This window comes from Channa argus, chromosome 1 (assembly GCF_033026475.1).
Source record: "Channa argus isolate prfri chromosome 1, Channa argus male v1.0, whole genome shotgun sequence".
Lineage (NCBI taxonomy): Eukaryota > Metazoa > Chordata > Actinopteri > Anabantiformes > Channidae > Channa > Channa argus.
Window position 1 is genome coordinate 3,177,818 of NC_090197.1, and position 22,758 is coordinate 3,200,575.

The window sequence follows — 22,758 nt, forward strand, 5'->3', positions numbered from 1 at the left end:
CATACGGGGAACTTGGTACAGTCCAATCCAAGATAACGGCCTCAATCCAATCTTTTATTTGGAGGTAACTCAAGAAAAAGACAAGTTAAATTAATACAACTTAAACTTAGTAATGGAAAGAAACTAAAGTGAAAACATTAGCAAACACACTTGGTCTGTTTGATTCCATCATGATTTTACACAATGTGAAACATTTCTAATCTAATATTGTATTTGGATTCACAGCCAGCAGCATCACAATTTCACCATCATAGTTTTCTGATGGTGAAACACAACATAACTAACAGCAGTTTACTGTGTTTTCTGTGGGACCATGTTTCTTTACTATGATATTAACATGATTTATCTCATCTTCACATCTTAAGTTGTGGCAACAGGATATTTGTATTTTCCTCCAGGATGTCACTGTGGGGAAACTGTAAGATCAACATATTTCCACACTAATAAAACAGTTTCTCTGTTGGTCGACCGGGTCAGTCAGAAAGACTGAGGGAAATATGACACAGTTGAAGTCATTTTGATAAAAATTAAAACCTTTGAGAAAATATTGTCGGCTTAAGCTTCAGAACCTCATCCTGATATTCTCAATCTGTCCACCAGATGTCCTCAGACTTCCATCCCTTCAGTCACCTGACTCTCCTCCCAGATCCACCTGTGTCCCCTCCTTCCTACACACCTGTTCCCACTTCCCTCATCAGCTCCTCTGCATAGAAACCAGCCTGGTTTCCACAATCATTTGGTTGAACACATCTCATTGTGTTTCTGTTTGTGCTGTGGTTTCATGTTCTTACATCCTGACTCATATTTATATCTATATATAGATGTGATCTTTTAAAACATCTTAAATTTCTCATGTTGATGTATTTTCATTTTCTTATTCCTGTGGCCAATGTTTGTTTTTACTGACTGCAGATTGAAATCAAGAGGGACTAATTATTAGACTCTATTTGGTCGTAAATGTCAGTTTGATTCTGTGGAAACTAATTCACATCAAAGTCGACAACATTTCTTTGTGGAATATTTCTCTGTGTTGTGTTGATTATTTTTCTCCCCCATACATGGTAAAAATTAACAATAGAAACGTGGATTAAAACATATTTATTTGTCAGAAACATGAAGAAAAACTTTTATTTTCCAAACTAAACCTTTCAGTCTCCTGATGAAGGTTTTTACTGGAAGATGAACATAAAGAGTTTCTGTGACTGCAGCAGTTTAGTGGGACTACAGAGTTAGTAAGTCCACATGTCCACATTGTGTGGACGACTTCCAACCCCACTACTCTGTCTGCACCATAGATCACAGAGGGACAAATCTATGGAATAAAGAGGATTGAACATGTGACACAGAATGAACAAGTCAACAAATGTGAGATGACTCTGAGGATCAGGAAGAACATTTCAGAGTTTGACAAACAGCTTCATCCCAACACTACACACGTCTCAGTCATCAGAGGAAGCTTAAAATCTTCTGCTCACACATCCAGTTTTTAGAATAATCAGAATATTCACTTCTCCATCTTCCTTGTCGATCACAATATGCTGCATATAACTGCTCAGTGTGATGTGGTTGTCCTGTCGCCCAGAAGCTGTAAAAAAAAAAAGAAAAAAGCTGTTATGCAGTTTTTCTGCAGGCAGAACTTCATTCTGTTGTTGAGGGAGAACAGGTGCAGCTTCACGTGTTTATGCTGATTAGATGCTGCACACAAAGTCTTTTTTACTCAGACCCTCTGTTGTAGCTAGATGCAGTATAATTGGTGTGTAGACAGTCTCAGAATCACCCTGTATCCAGGTGCAGTAACTGCAACAGGAAAGATTCTATTCCCAGATTCTGAAGCTATAATTCTATGGAGTAATACAACTGTCCTCACAGTGAGTCTCGAGCTGCATCATGGGTGTTGATCTCTGTAAGCATATTTATGGAGATTTCTATTAGCATCATGCTCATACTGCATTCCTGCTAACACTGATGTATTCCACCTGTCACCACGTAGGGCCTGGCTGCACCCTTCATGCTCCAACTATCACTGAAATTGCAGAAAAGATTGTTGGATATGTCCATAACTCCTTCACCCTGTGAGCTGTGGCCTGCTTTCAGGCTGCACCTTGTTTCAGGGAACTAGAGGTTGATGTGTTACAGAGGTTTGTACAGCAGTTGTTCATTCAAACAACTAAAACTGATATTAGATATGTGAACATGTTTTTATCTTTTAACACAGATGTTAGTTTTTACCAATGACATTAATGAAAGTGTAGTAGAAACAAAATCTGTCTCACTCTTGTTTCAGTGTTGATCCGTCCACCCATTTCCATTGATACGTTCCCCCTGAGTGTTGCTGTTTTGTCCACAGACCAATCCAGGACTCTGCATTCTTACTGAGCTCACTGACAATTTTCTAATAAATGACAAGAGACAAACATTTAATTGTGTTTCAGCTGTAAAGACATTTAGACAAATTTTGAGCAGTAAAATAAACTAGAAAAGGCAATTTCCAAGGAAATTACGTGGGAGAGCTGTTAAGTCGCCCGGTAGAGGCCGACCGCTCAGAAGCTGCTGAGAGCAGAGGCGTTTGTACGTTCAAAGCCGCAAACGCTGAAGAGAGATAAATACAAACAAAAAGAGAAAGAAGAAGATGACAAGAAAAAGAAAAAATCCAAAATCCCAGGAAAAGTTGAATTCAGAAAAGAAAAAAAGTAGAAAGTAACAATGGAGGAAGTAAATAAGTAAAAAGTTGATATTTAAAGTGTAAAGAAACAGAAAAAGAAGCAAAGTAAAAAGTTCCTATTGAAAGTGTAAAGAAAAAAGTAAGAAGTGAAAAAGCAACAACTTGATTAACAAAAGTGGAAAGAAGTAGTAAGAAACAAAGGAAAAGGTAAATATTCCCAAAGTTAAAAGAAACAAAAAAAGAAGCAAAGTAAAAAAGTTGCTATTAAAGTGTAAAGAAAAAAGCTAGAAGTAACTACTTAGAAATGAAGGAACCATTTTAATGCTGAAAAACTGTTAAAAAGTTGAAAAGAGCTTTTAATTTGAAAGTGTGTTTCCTGTCTGTGTCTGTGTGGTAGTTTGTGTGTCCACTGTAGGGAGACTTCAAAACAAACTTATTTTAGCATTTAAATGCTAAATAATTAAAATAAGAATGATAAAAGGCTTTTATTTTGAAAGTGTTTCCTGTCTGTGAGGGTGTGTGTAGGGAAACTTCACCACAAAGTCATTTTAGCATTTAAATGCTAAAAAGTGGATAAAATATTATGAAAGGCTTTTATTTTGAAAGGGTATTTCCTGTCTTTGAGGGTGTGTGTCTGTGTGTGTCTCCACTGTGTATGTTGAGGGAGAAAAACTCAGGTAAAGTGTGTGGACACAGCTCTGAGGCTGATTACATGACGTCATGCAGCTGTGTCCGTTACCATGACAATGACTGCTGCCCGCTGCCTGCCTGCTGAGTCATGTGAGCCAAATGCAAAGGCAGGCTGGAAAAGTGCTGAGACTATGCCTCGCAAAATGCTCAAAATATGAAAAAGTATTAGTCCTATCGAAACAATTCAAAAACTGTGAGTGACAAAAGGCTTCAATGAACACACTGATGTACTTTATTTGAAGATACTCCATAAAATGAAGGCGTGGTGGCGATTTTAAAACAGCCCCCCGTTTGTGATTTGATTAGAATTTAAGAACCTCTGTTATAATGGGCTCCAATGGGAGTTTCAGCCGGCACTCTCTCTGCTTCTGGACACTTGGAGAAGAACCGTCAGTCCTGTGACTATGAGAGTTACATTTACTGAAAGAACACAAAAATACCTACATTCTGATGTATAGTTTGTTTATGTAAGATTAAAGTTGACTGAAGGAAAGAAGGAAAAGAAGGAAAAAAGTTGCTAAAAGTGGAAGCTGAAAAGTTAGAGTGCGTGTGATGTCACCCACTCTAGCTGCTCCAACATTCCGCAATACACACTAATGGAAAAGTTGAAAAAGCTCCAAAAGTTGCCTAAAACTAAAACTGCGATTATTCAAAAAGTATAAAAGATAGAAAGAAGCTGATCCACCCAGAAAAAGTTGAAAGGGACTAGACCCGTATAAACTTTAAATGAAGTTTCTACTCCAAAGTATGACGACACAAGAGGCAGATGAAAAGTGGCAAGTTGAAGGGAAATTTTAAGTGCCTTCCATTCATTTTCTATGGGAAAAAAAGTTCATAAAAAGTGAAATATAATAAAAAGTATAAAAGTTATTAATGAGAAAAGTAATACCACCCCTGTCCTAAAAGGGACCTACGTTTAGGAAGTGGAACGAAGTTTCTACGACAAACCGTCTAGGACTAGATAGCGACCGAAAAACGAGCTATAATAATAATAATAATAACTAGAATGGGCATTTCCTGCAGAAAATGCGTGTGATTGCTGAAAGCCAGCCGCTGCACCTGCTGCAGCCATCGCCGAATCTGCAGCTCTGAAAGTTGTAGAAGCAACAGGCAACACTGTAACATGTGTAGTTTTTTAAAATATTAAACAACTAGTGAAAGCTCATGAAACAATGAAGAAGTTTTCAATTGTTATTCACCAACTCTCCAGCAGATGGCAGCCTGTCCAAAGGAATCAACTGTTGCCATCTTGCCCTCTCAACACTAATGAAGTTCTGAGGATAAAATACCAAAAAAAAAAACACCCACAATAGCGCCCCCCAGTGGATAAACGTTTAACACGCATGTTTAGGGCAGTGTCCTGCACATATTTATAAAGTTTCATTCAAGTCAGTCATTGCATTAGCTTAAAAAAAGATCGAAACAGTTGCAGTACCGCGAACGGCCGCCAGGTGGCGCACGTGGTAGTACTAAAGGCCCTGTACAACATAGAAGTGAAATCAGAAAAAAAAAAAACAATTTTTAGGAGTTAAAAAACGAGTTAAATAACTGACCACACGGTGGCGCTAGAGAGCCCACACTGTAACATGTGAAGCATTTCATCATGGGGCATCATGAGTCAAAGTTTCATAACAATATCACGTGTAGTTTCCGAGATACAGCCATGTGAAGATTGCTCTCATAGACGGCAAAAAACTAATCATACAAATATTCATAATAATTATTGTACATCAGCTGTCAGCCCACAGAGTAATACATCAACTCTCCTAACTGTACTTAACATGTTACAGTTGGAACCATGTTTCTAGCTGTAAGCGTGTAGGAGTAGTAGCATGTCAAAACAACTAACATAAACATGCTGATAACTGACCACACGGTGGCGCTAGAGAGCCCACACTGTAACATGTGAAGCATTTCATCATGGGGCATCATGGGTCAAAGTTTCATAACAATATCACGCATAGTTTCCGAGATATAGCCGTGTGAAGATTGCTCTCATAGACGGCAATGCAAAATAAAAATCATACAAATATTCATAACAATTATTGTACATCAGCTGTCAGCCCACAGAGTAATACATCTACTCTCCTAACTGTACTTAACATATTACAGTTGGAACCATGTTTCTAGCTGTAAGCGTGTAGGACTAGTAGCATGTCAAAACAACTAACATATACAGGCTGATATCTGACCACACGGTGGCGCTATAGAGCCCACGCTGTAATATGTGAAGCACTTCATCATGGGACAGCATCCCACAAAGCTGCATCATGCTACCATGTGTAGTTTTTGAGATATTGCAGTTTAAACATCACTCCCATAGACTTTCCATTCAAAAAAATATCATATTAATATTCATAATAATTACAGTACATTAGCTGACAGCACATAGGGTAGTGAGCACACCTCTCCCAACCATGCTTAACATATTACAGTTGGAACCATGTTTGCAGCTTTTAGCATTCAGGACTTACAGCACGCCGAAAAACGGGCGGAAGAATACGGAATAATAATAATAATAATAATAATAATAATAATAAAATTAAATACTTAAATACTTGCTTTCAGCAATCACACTAATAATAAAGAAAAGGATCTCAATAGTGTGAGAGCTGTGCTTACAGCTCTCCCACTAATAAATGATGATCCAGACTGACAGCAGGTCAGAAACACAAGGAACAGATCCATCAAAGATCTCACACACACACATTAACACACACACATACATTAACACACACATTAACACACACACACACATTAACACACACACTCACACACACACACACATTAACACACACACACTAACACACACACACACACACACTAACACACACACACACATTAACACACACACACACACACACATTAACGCACACACACACACATTAACGCACACACACACACATTAACGCACACACACACATTAACACACACACACACATTAACACACACACACACATTAACACACACGTTAACACGCACACACACAGTAACACACACATTAACACACACACACACATTAACACACACATACATTAACACACACATTAACACACACACTCACACACACACACACATTAACACACACACTAACACACACACACACACATTAACACACACACACTAACACACACACACACACACACATTAACACACACACACACACACATTAACGCACACACACACACATTAACGCACACACACACACATTAACACACACACACACACACACATTAACACACACACACACACACACACATTAACACACACACACGTTAACACACACACACACAGTAATACACACTAACACACACATTAACACGCACACACACAGTAACACACACATTAACACGCACACACACAGTAACACACACACATACACACAGTAACACACACACCTGTTCCTCTTGGCTGTTGATAATCACCAGATCTGATTCTCTGTTCTCACAGTCTTTTCTGCTCTCAAACCAACTTTTCTTCTCAGTGGATTTAAAGTAACAACTGCATCCAAATCTCTTCCATCCTTCAGGACACAACTTCCCTTAATGTCAAACAAATATTTAAAGACAGATTTCATGTCATTCAGTATCAGAATGATGATGATCTGTAGTGTCACTGTGTAAAATAAGATCTTAATATGCTGCTTTTGTCTTTCAGCTTCAGTTTAGAAAGAAGTTAAAACTCAGATTTTTAAGTGATGACCTGCAACAGAAATATCCACATAGAAAAATGTTCAACAAAATGAAAACAACTCTAACTGAACATAAAGGCACATTTAAGTCATATCATGTAAATTAGTTTAATCCTGGTTTTTGTTTTTAAACTTTTCTCACCTTTAATTTTGTCTTTCAGCTGCTTTATTTCATCCTGTAACTGACTGTTGGTGACTGACGTGTGTTAAAAACAACAACAATATGAATCCTGTCATGTCTCAACGTAACATGAAGGTGAATCTTGTGTATAATGATATTTGGTAATTATTTCAAAATCTTACCTGACATTTTGTCCTGGAGCTCATTGTAGCTTTTGTTCAGGTTGTCAATCCTGGATTGAAGCTCTTTTTCTTTGGTGACTGAATGAACTGATGAGAAACACAAAATCAAAGAAACAATGAGTCTCTGTAACTGAGTATTGTTGACTGCTGTCTTTGTATTAGAAAAGTAGAAAAACACTATGAGAACATGGAAACATTGTGAAGTTGGATCCTGAAGTTTTACCCTGGAGCTGCTTGATGAGATGCTGTGACTGATTGGAACTGTGACTCAGGTTGTTGAGATTCTTCTCCAGATCATATTTCTCCAAAGTCACTAAAATATCTGGAGGGAAAAACCAAATCCAAACAGATCAAAACCATGAAATCATTGTGTTTTAAATACAGCATATTGAAGTTTCCTGAGCACGTTAAAGTGTCACTGTCACAGTTAATAATACTAGTAACTTGTTGAAGCCACTGTTCTTTAACCTGCTGTGATAAACTCACTCAGGGAGTCGTGACTACAGCCAACAAAGAACCAACACAAATGTCTGTAACGTTAAATAGTTGTTTTTAAAGGATTTCGACTTCACCAAGTGCTGTAACTTTAAACAGAACCAGAAATCACTTTATTTCTGCTGTCGTCACAAAGTAGATGTTGTTCTGTGAACATGTTGTTGTGTTGTGAACATTTCACTGAGAAATTCAGTATCAACATACATTATATTGCCAAAAGTATTCGCTCACACATCCAAATAAATGAATTCAGGTGCACAAAGCAAGGTCCATAAAGACATGGATGAGTGAGTTCGGTGTGGAAGAACTTGATTGGCCTACAAAGATTTCTGACCTCAACCCGATAAAACACCTTTGGGATGAATTAGAGCGAAGACTGCGAGCACTGTGTATTATGTATTTCATAAACACACTCCTAAACCTCGTGGAAACCTTCCCAGAAGAGTTGAAGCTGTCATAGCTGAAAAGTTTGGGCCGACCTCATATTAAACCCTATGGATTAAGAATGGGATGTCACTAGTTCATATGGGTCTAAAGGCAGGTGAGCGAATACTTTTAGCAATATAGTGTATTTTTAACCTGCCAAATTCTCTAATTAACTGCATGAGCAAATGACATTATTAGAAAACATGAAGGACAAAATGTCAATATTTACTTAGAGTGAGAAATAAATCAGAAATGCTTTGTTGAATTATGAATTATTAGTCAGTGTTTTTTCCTAAAAACATTTTGTTCCAAAAGTGAGACACTAGAGGGCAGTTTCCACATCATATGAACGAAAGTTCCAGGAACCTTTATGGAACACAAAGTATATTCACATTTACATATTTTATTTAGCAGACTTTTATCCAAAGTGACTTACAAGTGAGGAACGAAGCAGCAAAAAAATCGAAGTCAAGGAGAAAATGTTAAAGCAAAGTGTTGATTGGAAAAGAGGAGGAGATGTCAGTAAAATAATATGACCCCCACATTTCTGGCAGACTTAGTGGGGACAATCATTGAAGACCCAATGTTGATACTGATGTTGTTTAAAGGTCTGGCTGTGAAGACTAGAAGTTCTTTCTTGGAGAGGTTGAGTTGAAGATGTCTTTCACTCATTCAAGCACAGATGTCAGATAGACATGCAGAAATGTGATATGAGACACTGGAGTCCTCAGTGGAAAGGACAGGAAGAGCTGTCTGTCATCAGCATAGCAATTATAGGAAAAGCCATGTGAGTGGATGATAGAACCCAGGGATGTAGTATAATTGGAAAAAGAAGAGGACAAAGATCTGAGCCCTGCAGCACATCGATGGAGACGCAAAAACTAACCAAGTTCTAACAGCTCGAGCTTTAGATGGTCACGACTTTATCCTGTGTTTCTTTGAAATGATTGGTCGTCTGTGGGTTTTCAAAGCCTGTTTACTGATGGAACAGCTACTAAGAAGATGGAATCCACTGGATTTGAATTCTCCTCACAAGCTGACAAATGGTTGGTGCTTGGAGAGCAGCCCAGCAGCTGTGGACAGTCTTTAATCATCCTATGGTTTAGGACACTGTGTGTGATGAGCTCAGAGCTGATCAGGACTAAATGATTAACAAGTTCAACAACAGTCATTTGTAAGAAAAAAGTTTCTAACTTCATTTCTAGGAGAAAATAAAACCTTCAACATTATGGAATAAAAGTCCTCACGGCGTGTGATGATCCCAGCCAGAATCAGGAGATACAGAACTCCCAGAGACACTGTAAAAACTCTGAAACTGCTGTTTCTCCCAGCTGGAAGCTTCTTCTCACTGTGTGGTTCTACAGAGACAAAATCCACAGACACATTTATTTCAGAATTGTTGGCCCTTTCTTAACAGCAGTGTTCCAGTGTTGTCATGCTATTGAATGCATGGTTATCAGTCATTGTCACAGCCACAGTTATGCTTTAGTAGGTCACCTACTACCTAATGGCACAGTTGTTATGATCAAGATGTGAGGGGAAATGCTGACATCTAGTGGCCGTAGTCAGTCTTTGTAGAGAAGGTCGGGGTGGATATGAAGGCAACAAAACACAGGGCTTTGAAACCAGAGACAGCAGTTTGTGTCCTGTTTGCTGTGACACTGTCTTGAACATCAGCTTTCAGACCCTGTCTCACCCTGACCAAGCCAACATACAGGAGACTGTGGGTCCTTTTCTTTGACTGGAACAAGTCTCTGTGCTTGTCATGCAGCAGGATCAATATGATCCAAGTTGAGCGCTGCACATTTTCCACAACTAAACAAATGTTCTGTTTGTGATGGACTTAGGCTACTAACCTAAATCCCTTTGGGCACAAAATGGATCATGGATGATCGCGGTCACAGGTTTTTTTATTAGCTTGCTCAGAAGGACTGAGGGAAATGAGACACAGCTGAAGTCATTTAGAGAAATGATTCGAGGCTTAAGCCCCAGAAGCCGCCCCCCCTGCTCCGCTGATAATTTTATCCCAAACTCTTTTTCTCAGTCCACATCCTTCTCATTTTTGTTTCTAACCATAAGCGTGTAGTTTTTGTAGCTAAAGTGAAGGACACAGTGACATCTAATATCTCCTGAAAGTGACCTACTGACCTGCTGCCATGTGTGAAGGTGAACAAAATGGCCGTTGAACAGCACGATAACATCTGAAGCTGTTTCCCTTTAATTAAGTTCAGCTTCTTGTGGAAAACGAAGAGATTTAAACTCCAGTGGAACCAAATGACACCAAGTGATCTAATAATCTACTTTACTACACTAATAAACATCTTTGTTTTTAACGGCAGGAAAAGTGAAGAGGTTGTTTGAACCTAAAACTTCCTCACCCTCTTTTCTAATATTCATAATTTTTATACTTACCAACATCATCATACTGATCTCCATCCTCCATCATCTCCACCTCCATGTTCTCTCTCTCTCCTCTGATATATTTCACCCTCAGATCAGACTCAGTTTGAATTTCTGTCGACATGCTGATGAACTAAAGAGCTAAAAACTAAGTGAACTTCTTTGTGACCAGTCTTCACTGTCTGTTTGTGTCTGAGTCAGGCGGCTTTGAACAGAGAGCATCAAGGAAGTAGCAGCAGGACAAACCACAACCGCAGAGACTTTAAATACATTAGTTTTTGTCTGATCAATGCTTTAGAAGTAAAAAACCTAATAAACACAAAGCAAAAAGTTTTAAAACGTTTTCTCGTCTTTATGTTAAGATATAAGGTTTTCACTCACTTGCAGCTCTTTATGTATTAATATCATTCTATTGGTCCAAAGCTGCTTCCTGTCTCATCACAAAGTGCAAATAACCACAGAGCAAAACGTCAAAGAAGACGTGTCTCTCACACAGGAAATGTGATGTGAGACCTGTGTAGTTATTCTTAGTTATTCTTTCTCTGATAGAGGAACTTTGAACAACTTGATCAACTTGTGATGTTCAGAGACACATTAATGAGGCTGAACCACTTCAACAGTTCATGGTGAAACTTTGAGGATGAGGAAAGAGAGAAAACATGGAGGTGGAGATGTTAGAGGATGTGGAGCAGCACACTGATGTTCAGAAAACACTGGTGAGTGTGAAATAATGAATATTCTCACAGAAATACTCAGTTTCACTGTCAAAGAACAAATTCCAGTTCCTGTAACTGTAGAACAAACATGATGAACTTGTCTGAGTCATTATCAGGTCACTTTGTGTCGTCTGCTTCCACTGGAGTTTAAATGTCTCTTTTTTAAATCCATGAAGTCACTTCAAAAAGGTCCCTCAATCTTTCTTCAGAAATCTGTCTCCTGTTTTTGTCTCTGTAGAACCACAGTGAGAAGAAGCTTCCAGCTCCTCCTCCTTTCACCACAGCAGATCTTCGCTTTCCATCTCACACGTCCTCTTTCACAGCATCCATGAACGTCCTCCATGGTCTTCCTCGTCTCCTCCTGTCCAACAGCTCCATCCTCAGCTTCTTTTCCTGATAGAAACCACATCCTTCTTCTGCACACGTCCAAAGCATATAATTTTCCTCACTTTGTCTTCAAGATGTCCTACCTGTTTTGTCCCTCACTCCTGACACTCTTCTCCATCCTCTCCACCTGCCTGCACTCTCTTCTTCACTTCTCTGCTACATTCCCTGTTACTGTGAACAGTTGATCTTAGGTATTTAAACTCCTCCACCTTCACCACCTCTGTCCCTTGTAATTGCATCACTCCACCACCATCTCTCTCATTTATGCACATGTCCTCCATCTTGGTCCGACTGATTTTCATCCCCCTTCTCTCCAGTCGAACCTCCACTTCTCCAGGTTCATCTCAGTCTGCTTCCTACTTCCACTACAGGTCATGATGTCATCTACCAACATCATAGTCCATGGAGACCGGGGTCTGTCCTCGTCCGTCAACCTGTCTTTCACCACTGCAAACAGGAAGGAGCTGAGATCCTTGATGCAAACCCACCTCCACCTTGAAGCAGTCTGTCTTTCCTACCACCCACCTCACTGCTGTGACACTGTTCTTATCCATGTCCTGTACCACTCTCATATACTCATGCAGTAACACAAACACACAGTGTAGCTCTTTCTGACCTTCCCTGTTCTCTCCCTTATTCTTCCACATCGTAACAAGTGCACTTCTTCTCCACTCCTCAGGCATCCTCTCACTTTGCAGAATGTCATTAAACAACCTGCTTAAACTCTCCACTGTCATCTCTTCATGCCTCCATTGAAATTCTTCCATCTTTTCCTTGTCACATCTCTTTGTCTACTTTACTTGTCTCTTCTTTTTCTCCAGTCTCTTTCCTTTCATACTTTCCTGAACTGACTTATTCCACCCCCAAGTCTCTTTGTCTTCCTTTCTCTGTTTGGATGTCATACCAAGTACCTCCCTAGCTGTCTCCCTCACCACAGCTCAGTAGTTACCCAGTCATCCAGAACATCTTCAGCCACCCAGACTCTGATTCACTTTCATCTGATGTTTGTTTGGATCCTCACTCTCCTTCTCTTCCTAACCTCCAAAGTCATCTTGCAGACTAACATCTGCTGCTGTCTGCTACACTATCTCCTGCCATCATGTTACAGTCTCTGATCTGTTTCAGGTTGCATCCCCTGAATAGAACATAGTCCACCTGTTTGCAAAGGAATAGAAATGGCAGAGGTGAATACATATTTTAAGAGGAGTGAGGAGCATAGGGTGACCTACAAGAGTGAGGGAAGGTGCAAAGTCTGCCACCATCTGCTCTCCTTCATTCTCCTTCAGACCTGTGGGCTATTTAGAGTCACCAGTTAACCTAACATGCAGGTCTCTTGACTGTGAGAGGAAACTGGAAAACATGGAGGAAACCCACACGTGTACAGGAAGAAGATGCAAACTCCACAGAATAAGGCGACAGCCAGCAGGTGGATTCAATCCAGGGACCTTCTAGCTTTGAGGAGACAGCACTAACCACTCCACCACTGTGCTGCTCAGAATACAATATATCAAATAAAATATTTATGCAGTGAAAAGCTTGATCCTGTATTATGTTATATCCCTGTTTAAAACCATTTTATGTTGTCAAGTCTGCTCCTCTGTCTCCTTAGCTCTAATCCCAATTCCTCAAACCCTGTTTGTCAGATAGAAAGTATCTGATATCACACAAACCAGGCCAAATGAAATTAGCTCCATTCACATGTTACTAATACTAGTTTCCACACAGATCAGTTACTTCCCAAATACAAACCAAGCCAAAGTCCAGCCTGTACATTGTAAATTCCTGGTAAACCATTTAGGGCCTCACTAGATCTGTTAATGAACCACAGATCATAGACTCAGACAGGGACTAGTTCATCACAGTCAAGCAAAAACATTTGGTGAGTTTCTCTGCTGCAGTTCAGTTGATCAACTGATCCTGTGCTTGTTGGTATAAGAACAGTTTCTGATATTTGTGCATCCTGTTAGTCACATGTTGGTTTGCTGCTGGACCACAACACAAGAAATGAACCAACGTTCATGTGTCTCTCAGGCTGCTGAAGTTTCACACTGACCTCAGCTGCAGTTTCTAATGCATGAGACACTGTTTCCTGTTTTTCACAGTGTAGTTTATTTAAAAGTATTCATTTAATGTGCAGAGAGGACGAATAAATAAACTGACCAATGACTTCAGTTTTGGTGTAAGAGTGTAACATTGTCCTATAGACATACAGGAGTTGATCCTGTTTGTCATAAAATGCATAATTTTATGTACAAAAAGCTCTGTGATGTCAGATCATCATATTATTCATCAATAACAGAAGAAAACAAGAACAACCCCTGGTTTCTGTTCAGCACTGTAGCCAGGCTGACTAAGAGCCATAGTTCTATTGAGCCTAGTTTTCACTTAACTCCGAGCAGCAATGACTTCATGAATTTCTTTATGACTTTCAAATTGTAGCTATTAGAGAAATAATTCACCAGATCCTCCCCCCAAATATTACAGATAGATCTTCACGTACAACATTGCTAGAATCATCACTTAGGCCCCAATCCCTGTTAGACTGCTTTTTACCCATAGATCTCTCTGAGCTAACTTCAATTATTACCTCATCTAAACCAACAACCTGTCTGCTAGACCCTATTCCAACTAAGCTGCTCAAGGAAGCTTTACCCTTAATAGATACATTCATATTAGATATCATCAATCTATCTTTAGAAGCAGGCTATGTACCACAGGCCTATAAGGTAGCTGTAATTAAACCACTACTTAAAAAACCCTGTCTTGACCCAGGTGTTTTAGCCAATTACAGACCAATATCTAATCTCCCCTTTATTTCTAAAATAATTGAAAAAGTAGTCGCAAAACAATTATGTGATGACCTTCATAGGAATAATTTGTATGAAGACTTTCAGTCAGGATTTAGAGTTCATCATAGTACAGAAACAGCACTGGTAAAAGTCACCAACGATCTTCTCATGGCCTCAGATAATGGACTCATCTCTATACTTGTTCTGTTAGATCTTAGTGCTGCATTTGATACCATTGATCATAACATTTTATTACAAAGACTGGAACATGAAATTGGGATTAAAGGAACTGAACTACGTTGGTTTAAATCTTATCTATCTGATAGGTTTCAATTTGTTCATGTTAATGGTGAATCCTCCATGCACACAAAGGTTAGCTATGGAGTTCCACAAGGCTCTGTGTTAGGACCAATGCTTTTTACTTTATATATGTCTCCTTTAGGCAACATTATTAGAAAACACTCCATAAATTTCTACTGCCATGCTGATGATACCCAGCTATATTTAGCTATGAAACCAAAATAATCAGTTAATAAAGCTTCATGCCTACAAGACATAAAGGCCTGGATGTCCCATAATTTTTTACTTCTAAACTCAGACAAAACTGAAGTCATAGTATTTAGGCCCAAAACTCTCAGAGATATGATGATATCATTAAATCTAAAATAGAATTTAAAACCCTGCTTCTTACATATAAAGCTCCGAATGGTCAGGCTCCATCATATATAGAAGATCTCATAGCACCATATCATCCCAGTAGACCACTTCGCTCTCAGAATGCAGGCCTACTTGTGGTTCCCAGAATTTCCAAAGGTAGAATGGGAGGTAGAGCCTTTAGCTATCAAACTCCTCTCCTGTGGAACCAGCTCCCAGTTCAGATTCGGGAAGCAGTTCTCTACTTTTAAATCTAGGCTCAAAATCTTCCTCTTTAATAAAGCTTATAGTTAGTTATAGTTATAGCAGCATAACTATAATCTCCTCTCAACCCACAGTTGTCACCACTATATGACATTAACTCTGTGTGTTTTTTTCCCATAGTTGTCTTTCTTCTTCTGTCCCCCTCTCTCTGTCCCTCTTTGCAGGTGTCCCCGGGCTTTGAAGCTGTGCTTTCCAGTGTGCAGCTGCCCGTCTTACCAACCTGCCTGATGTTTTGTTGTTGCTTTTTTTCTTTTTTCTCTGAACTTTCTACTCACCTGACTTTCCATTGTTTGTTAAAAATATTCCGAGCTGTTAATTCTTACATCGTGTGGACAGGGTGATGATCCCGACCATCATCAGAAGACACAGTACTCCCAGACACAGAGCAGCAGATCTGAAAGACTTGTTTTGGACTGGAGGACGATTCAGAGTGTGTGGTCCTACAGAAGACAAGAAAACCATCAGTCCCAGCTGTCATCATTTTACAGTTTGGTTCTGGTTGATGTGAAACACTCAGAAAGTTGGTATCAAAACTGAAGTCTTCCACCTGTGCCCTCCACCTAATTCCCACCTCATTTGTTAAAAACATTTTTACTTAATGTCTGACAAACCAGTCAATAGTCAACCACTCTCTCCAAATGGATGTTTTCCCTACAGCCATGGTCCTCAGGAGACTCTGACCAACCCCCTGCTGTGATCTACATGCTGTACAATACTTATTACCACTTCAAATCCTTTACCCAGGTTGAAGAAATAAGTATTGAGTTTGGGTATTTCTCCCATCTGTGCATAGACCAGACTTTTATAAATTCTGTGTAAATGAGGTCAAGAATCTGCTCCTGTAAATGATCACAAAACCTGTTATTAGAAAAGCAAAGGTCCCCAAAGGGAAAACCAAAATGAAATCATTTACTCAGATCAGATCATTTACTCTGAAACATTTTGTAACAAATGTAAAAATGCTTGTTTAATTTATGTTGCTCTTGTGAAAGTTACAGACCTTTGAACTCTCAGATTTTCTTTCTCAGAACAACCTCCTTGATGTCAACCAGTCTGGCTTCCATCTATACTACATCCCTGGTTTTATTCATCCACTCATATGGCTTTTCCTATCATTGCTATGCTGATGACACACAGCTCTTTCCACCAGATGACTCCATTGTCTCATCACATATTTTCTGGCCGTCTTTTGGACATGTTTGAATGAAAGAAAGACGTCTTCAGCTCAGGCGCTAGTCATATCTTATCTCAATTACTGTAATGCTCTGATGATCCCAAACTACAGCAGCTCGCCTCATTAATAATCAGCTAAAAAGGACTAATGACACATCACTCTTCAGATCTCTGCACTGGCTTCCTGTAGCTGCCTGCATTAGGTTCAGTACCTGCCTCCCTCATTCAGGTGTATAATCCCTCGCATCCACCGCGGTCTGCCAATGAACAGGTCTGGTGGTTCCAGCACATCACCAAAGACACCAAGCAAAACTCTTCAGCTCAGTCATCATGGAATTATCTACCAAACTCTGCTCGCTCAGCAGCCTCATTCCCAATAAAAACAGAACTCTTCTGCAACTTCCCAAGCACTGAAATCTTAAAAAAAAAATTATTTTTGATTTATACCTCACTTGTAAGTCACTTTGGATAAACTTAATTTGTATTTGTATTATGTGGAACAGAAACTGACACAGATGATGGAAATTTCCACTTTAAAGATTTTTCTCATCGTTTTCTGTTTTCACCAATGAACTTTTTTTTTTTCATAGAGAGGTACCAACTATTTTTCTTCACGTTTGAAGAACTTTTATTTATGAGAACTTTTTCTGAAACAACTTGAAACTTACAAAAGTAATTAAATACAAAATAAAAGGAAAAACCACACTTTTTGTTTCAACAGTCAAACGATATAAGACTTCTGCACCTGCCAACAGGTAGTGTGACACTGTCTTGTTGAGCAAACTGCTCCAGCTGTCTGACATTTGAAGCGGAGGTGTTATATTTGCAGCTTAACCACAGGAACTTCAAAATGGTTGGATGTGGTCGTATAGACTTTACCACTGATGTTTGACTTTCCAAAGATCTGCCTTTTTTTCAATAGTTTTATTTGTAGTATAAATAATAATCTGTTGTACCAAAAAGTGGTGGCAGTACCTCAGTCAGTAGAGTGGCTACCTACCAGCCAGAGGGTCAGAGGTCAGAGGTTTGTGCCTGGCTCTCCCTGACCACATGTTGAAGTGTCCCTGGGCAAAACTCTGAACCCCAAACAAACGCCCATCCCTAGCTGTGCAGTACCAGTCCCAAGCCTGGTAAAAAAAAGGAGGGTTGCGTCAGGAAGGGCATCCGGCGTAAAAATGTGCCAAATCAACATGAAATCAGTGATTTCCTGTGGCGACCCTGAACTTACAGGATGAGCCAGAAAAAAAAAACTTTCTGTCCTAGTCAGAAATCATAGTCAGATTTTCATTTCAGTCTTTTAATTATTACTTTTGGAGTTATTTTGGAGAAAAATGTGGGTTTCATCTCGTTTCTATTGAAGAAAACCAACACTTTTGTCATTTACAGTAGATGTAAAGTGGACATGGACTGAAAGGTTACTTCCCAATCTAAGGAAAAAGAAACAGGTTTATAATTTGGATTTAAAGTCACAGTTAATTGTCTGGTCAGAGACAGAGTCAATTGAACAGCTAGAAGAAACCAAACGACCACAGAGGGAAGTGGCTGAAGCAGATGGAACAAAGTGTTATGTTCATAAGAGACCTATTATGATGACTGTGCAGGAGTTTGGTGACGTTCATCAAATATTTTCAAAAACTACAATTAGTCCAGGATACAGTTAAATGGTAAGAGAAGAAGTGACATTATCAGAACACACAAAGCTTCAGGTTGTGCACTGGTAAAGGACAGGATGTGTTTTTCCTGCTTTGTCTCCTAAGAAATATGTCATTTACTAAAACCAAATGTTCTGTAGCATCATAACATAGTAGTTATGGAAATAAATGTAATACAAAGCACATATTGAGCCCTGTCTGCTAAAACCACCAGACACCAGAACAGTTTCTTTCCTCAGGCCATCACATCCATTTACATCTGACCTCATCTCTCTCTACATTGCTGCTATACACAGTCTACTGTACACACTGGACATAGTCCTACTCAAACTGAACACATACACACACACACACACACACACACACACACACACACACACACACACACACACACACACACACACACACACACACACACACACACACACTGCCGAAGGACAATTCTGATTCTAAAAACTTTATTTCCTGCCTCAGAAACTAAAGCAAGCAAACAAGGAAATGAAAACGAGCAGTGGTTTGTCGTCAGATATGACACATTTAATAACTAATACTGATGCAGTTTAAGAAATATTTAATTGCACATTATACATATAATTCCCTGCTGATTTCTATACTTTATATAGTTATATAGTTTTTTTCTTGTTGCTTTTTTAATGTTGTATTATTATAAAACATTTTCCATAAACAGTGGGTGGAGGCTTATTAGGATCTTAAAATAATTTATTGTTTATTTTTTTTATAGTTTATTCTATTGATTAGTGATGATTTCCCACTTATCTGCTTCCTGTGGCTGAAAATCAGTCTGCTCTTCTTTAGTACTGTCTGGATTATCAGAAATATCCACCTCATTTTCCACCCAACCTGTTCCACCTTCCTCCACCTTACTGTTGTATCTCACCTTCTTGGAAAAATCTGGATTTGCATAAATATCTGATGATATCTTGAGACTGAGACAGAACAGTGGCTGAACTTCACCAACTGTTACTGTGTGAAGCAATTACTATGCTACAACAAAACTTTAATATTGACTAGTTTTGTATAAACTGCTATTGAAGCTGTAAATACAGTAATAAAATCTACTTTTCTGTTGCTGTCAGGGTTTTTTTCAAACTATTTGTCTTTAGAGAGCATCAAGGAAGTAACAAGAAACCAACACATACCACTGTGGGATAAAATTAACTTGTAGCTGCAGTTTGTGGTTTTCTTTACTTCAACTAAGAGACTGTGTTGTCCAGTTTTTAGATTTGAACCAGATACTAAACTGTGACTGCAAGACTGAAAACAACTAACATGAAATTAAATTAAACAGGAAATACTACTTTCTTTTTAAGGAAGTGAAACCTTTAACTGAAGTTCATTTAAAAACTGATATCAACATGTTTTATAGCTGTTAGATCACCATGACAACGACTGTGGTCAGAGTGTGATGTTTCCACTGCAACCATCAGGCCAAACATACATAAACTGTAAAATACTCTCAAAGTAGCTTCATCAACTTTTTCATTACGGTTCAGACTCTAAGAACAGTATAAACACTCCTGTGTGTTTCATTTCCAGAGGTGGTAGAAGTACAAAATCTCAATTTACAAGTAAAAATACTTCCTTTAAAGAAATTCTACTGCAGGTTTACAGTTTCAAATCATTTACTCAAGCAAAAGTACTAAGTACATGCTCTGAAACTTAAGTACACTAGTACTCCACTGCATTTTAAACTGCATTTGATCAGAGGATGTTCTGTTCAATGCAGTTTTTTAATTCAGCTCTACAGTATATAGCACCAATTCACAACATAGTCTTCTCAAGACACTTTACATAATAAAGACTATGTAGAGATACAAACATATTCTCATCCCACAGCATCAGACACTGGAATCAAATTGTTCCACATTGTACATCGTTTGGTGTCACCACGCCACAGGTCCATACTGGACACCACTGTTCCTTATGGCTCCAATAGTAACACCAATAGGTGCATGTGGCATTAATACACTAATGGACTTCAAAAAGTGGTACAATTTGACGCCTTAGGAATTGTCACTATCTGTCACTGTAAATGTAGTCATAATTTTTTCAGCACAACATGATTTGTAATTTGTTTTTGTTTTTTTAGAAAACTTGAATCATGATTAAATCAAGTGGTGGCACGTTGGGCAAGACACTGCACTCAAGTTGCTCCCGGAAGGTCAGATGAGCACCTTGGATGGCAGCCACCACCATCGATAAGTGAATGAGAAGCAACATTGTAAAGTGCTTTGGCTAAAAGCACCATATAAGCAGCAATTTACTTAATTTACTGTCCAAAATATTAAGTTTGCCTAAAGGGGTTTTTAGGATCTGGATGAACGACATACTTTGGGTTTAGATGCTCAAATCATAGAAGAAAATAGGTCCCAACCAAAACACTTTAATGGAAAGAAAAAAGAAAAGAAAGAAAGAAAGTTCAGGAAGAGCAACAAGATGAACAGATGTGCAGTAGATGCTGTGTGGACAGAACAGAGCAACATAGCAGATTTACACCTGTGTCCAATCACTTACCTTCTTCCTGTGACTGAATATCAGTGACATCATCTCTGATAACATCTGCATCCTCGTAGATATCCATCTCTCTTTCATCCCACTCTCCTCCATCTTCCTCCACCTTTCTGTTGTATCTCACCTTCTTGGAAAAATCTGGTTTGGCGTAAATAATATCTGAAGACATCTTGAAACGACTGAGACAGACGAACAGTAGCTGAACTTCACTGACTGTTACTGTGCTGCAGTAAAACTTTAAAGTCTTCTACTGTAGTATAAACTACTACCTGTGGCAGAGAGAAATGCAGTAACGTGGTCTACTTTACTGATGCTGCTGTCAGGGTTCAACCTTCTGTCTGGTTCAGGAAGTAACAAGAAAACAAGTGTCTTCACACCTTTTTATTCATTTGACTGGTGGATAAAAATAACTTGTAGCTGCAGTTTGTTGTTTCCATTTACTCCAATCAGGAAACTGTGTTGTCCAGTTTTTAGATTTATGAAACTATTTAGATAAAGTGAAATCACCTGACAAAAGTGAAAATATTAGCTTTTAAATACAAAGTTTTTTGTTTCCTGTTAACACACAAACACACACAAACACAAACAAACACTTGCGCACCACCAGCAGATTAACAGGAAAATAAATAAAACAGGAAATTATTCTTTCTTTCTTTCTAATAGATGAAAAGAATCATTTTAATGAAGGAAACTTTTAACAAACTATAAATGATAAACTGTTGTCTTTGCTCTGGAACAAAGTGTCAGACCATCAGTCTGTCAGTGACTTAACAATATCATAGTGTCACTAATGCAGAGCAGGCTGCAATAAAAATGGCTGTGGATCAGAATCACCAAACGAGCCTGAAGTTGAATTTGGTAGAATAGTAGAATTTCATACAATGAATTTGGGAAGTTTTTCATGTTCTTTTTTCAAGATTAGTGCCCTCACCTGGTAAAGGAGTAAACTGCAAGTTCATGATCCTGAGCTGCTCCATCAGTGGCTTCAGCCTCATTGATGTTTGAACTCTTACATATGAGCCAAAATTCAGATTAACATGAGTTAGTTTTTATTATTATAATAAATATAAACAGTAACAATGTATGAATGTTCTCACACAAATAAAATACAGTGATGAACCACACTTAAAGTTCCATAACAAACATTAAGATTACGATGGTGAAATGGTGATGCACAACTTCCTGACTCAAAGTAAACCAGGCCACCATGATGTCAAATTAAATTTTATTTACCTATTTTAATTCTATCATAATTTTACACAATTTTCAAGATAGAAATGTCAAGCTCAACAAAATATTTCTAGTCAGATATTGTATCTGGATTCACACAGGCAGCCAGCAGCATCACCATTTCACCATCACAGTCTTCTGATAGTCATAGTGCTTTAAAATGCAACATAACTAGTGACAGTTAACTGTCTGTGTGAGGATGTTTATAATTTGTTCATATTCCATAAATAATGGGTATAAAGTTGGGATGCAGAAGGCAGCGGGTTTGAATCCCACCCCACCAGGTGTGGCCCCACCCAGCCACCAAGGGCCACGTTGGGGCTGGACCCAAGCCAGGATCAAAATGGGAGGGTTGCAGTAGTAAGGACATCCGGCTGATGTTTTCTGTCTCTTCATCCTCTGGTACCTTTTAAATTATAAAATATTATCTACAGCAGATGTTTTCTATAAAATTTCATATAACATTTCTATAAATTACAATATTAACTACAAATGAATGCTATGTCCACTCTATCGAGTCTAAGGGGCCGGCAGGGTGGACATTTTGAGCTTCAATTAGCATATTATCTTACAACAAATTGTGATTAGCTAAATAGTTAGTCTGGTTGTTGAAGAGAATTTGGTATATTAAAACTTACATATTTTGAAAATATTGTATTTTACTCACTTCTAGTATATTTTATGCCGACAGGGT

General features: G+C 38.6%; 1 protein-coding gene across 1 annotated transcript; it reads right to left on the reverse strand.

Annotated features, from left to right (window-relative positions):
- Window positions 1-1,728: 1,728 nt before the first annotated feature.
- On the reverse strand, window positions 1,729-21,158 carry LOC137100263 (C-type lectin domain family 12 member B-like). The gene is made up of 6 exons (XM_067477967.1): window positions 20,838-21,158; window positions 15,801-15,917; window positions 7,570-7,668; window positions 7,347-7,433; window positions 6,751-6,893; window positions 1,729-2,392 (listed from the first exon to the last, which is right to left on the reverse strand). The coding sequence occupies exons 1-6, from the start codon at window positions 21,001-21,003 to the stop codon at window positions 2,270-2,272; spliced, it is 735 nt and encodes a 244-aa protein (XP_067334068.1). The 5' UTR covers window positions 21,004-21,158; the 3' UTR covers window positions 1,729-2,269.
- Between the last annotated feature and the right edge of the window lie 1,600 nt (window positions 21,159-22,758).

Coding starts and splice junctions, on each gene's coding strand:
- LOC137100263 (XM_067477967.1), bottom strand. CDS start 21,003: ATGTCTTCAGATATTATTTACGCCAAACCAGATTTTTCCAAGAAGGTG. Junction 6,894..7,346: donor GCTCCAGGACAAAATGTCAG/GTAAGATTTTGA, acceptor TTTGACATTAAG/GGAAGTTGTGTCCTGAAGGA. Junction 2,393..6,750: donor TCAACAGCCAAGAGGAACAG/GTGTGTGTGTTA, acceptor GTCATTTATTAG/AAAATTGTCAGTGAGCTCAG.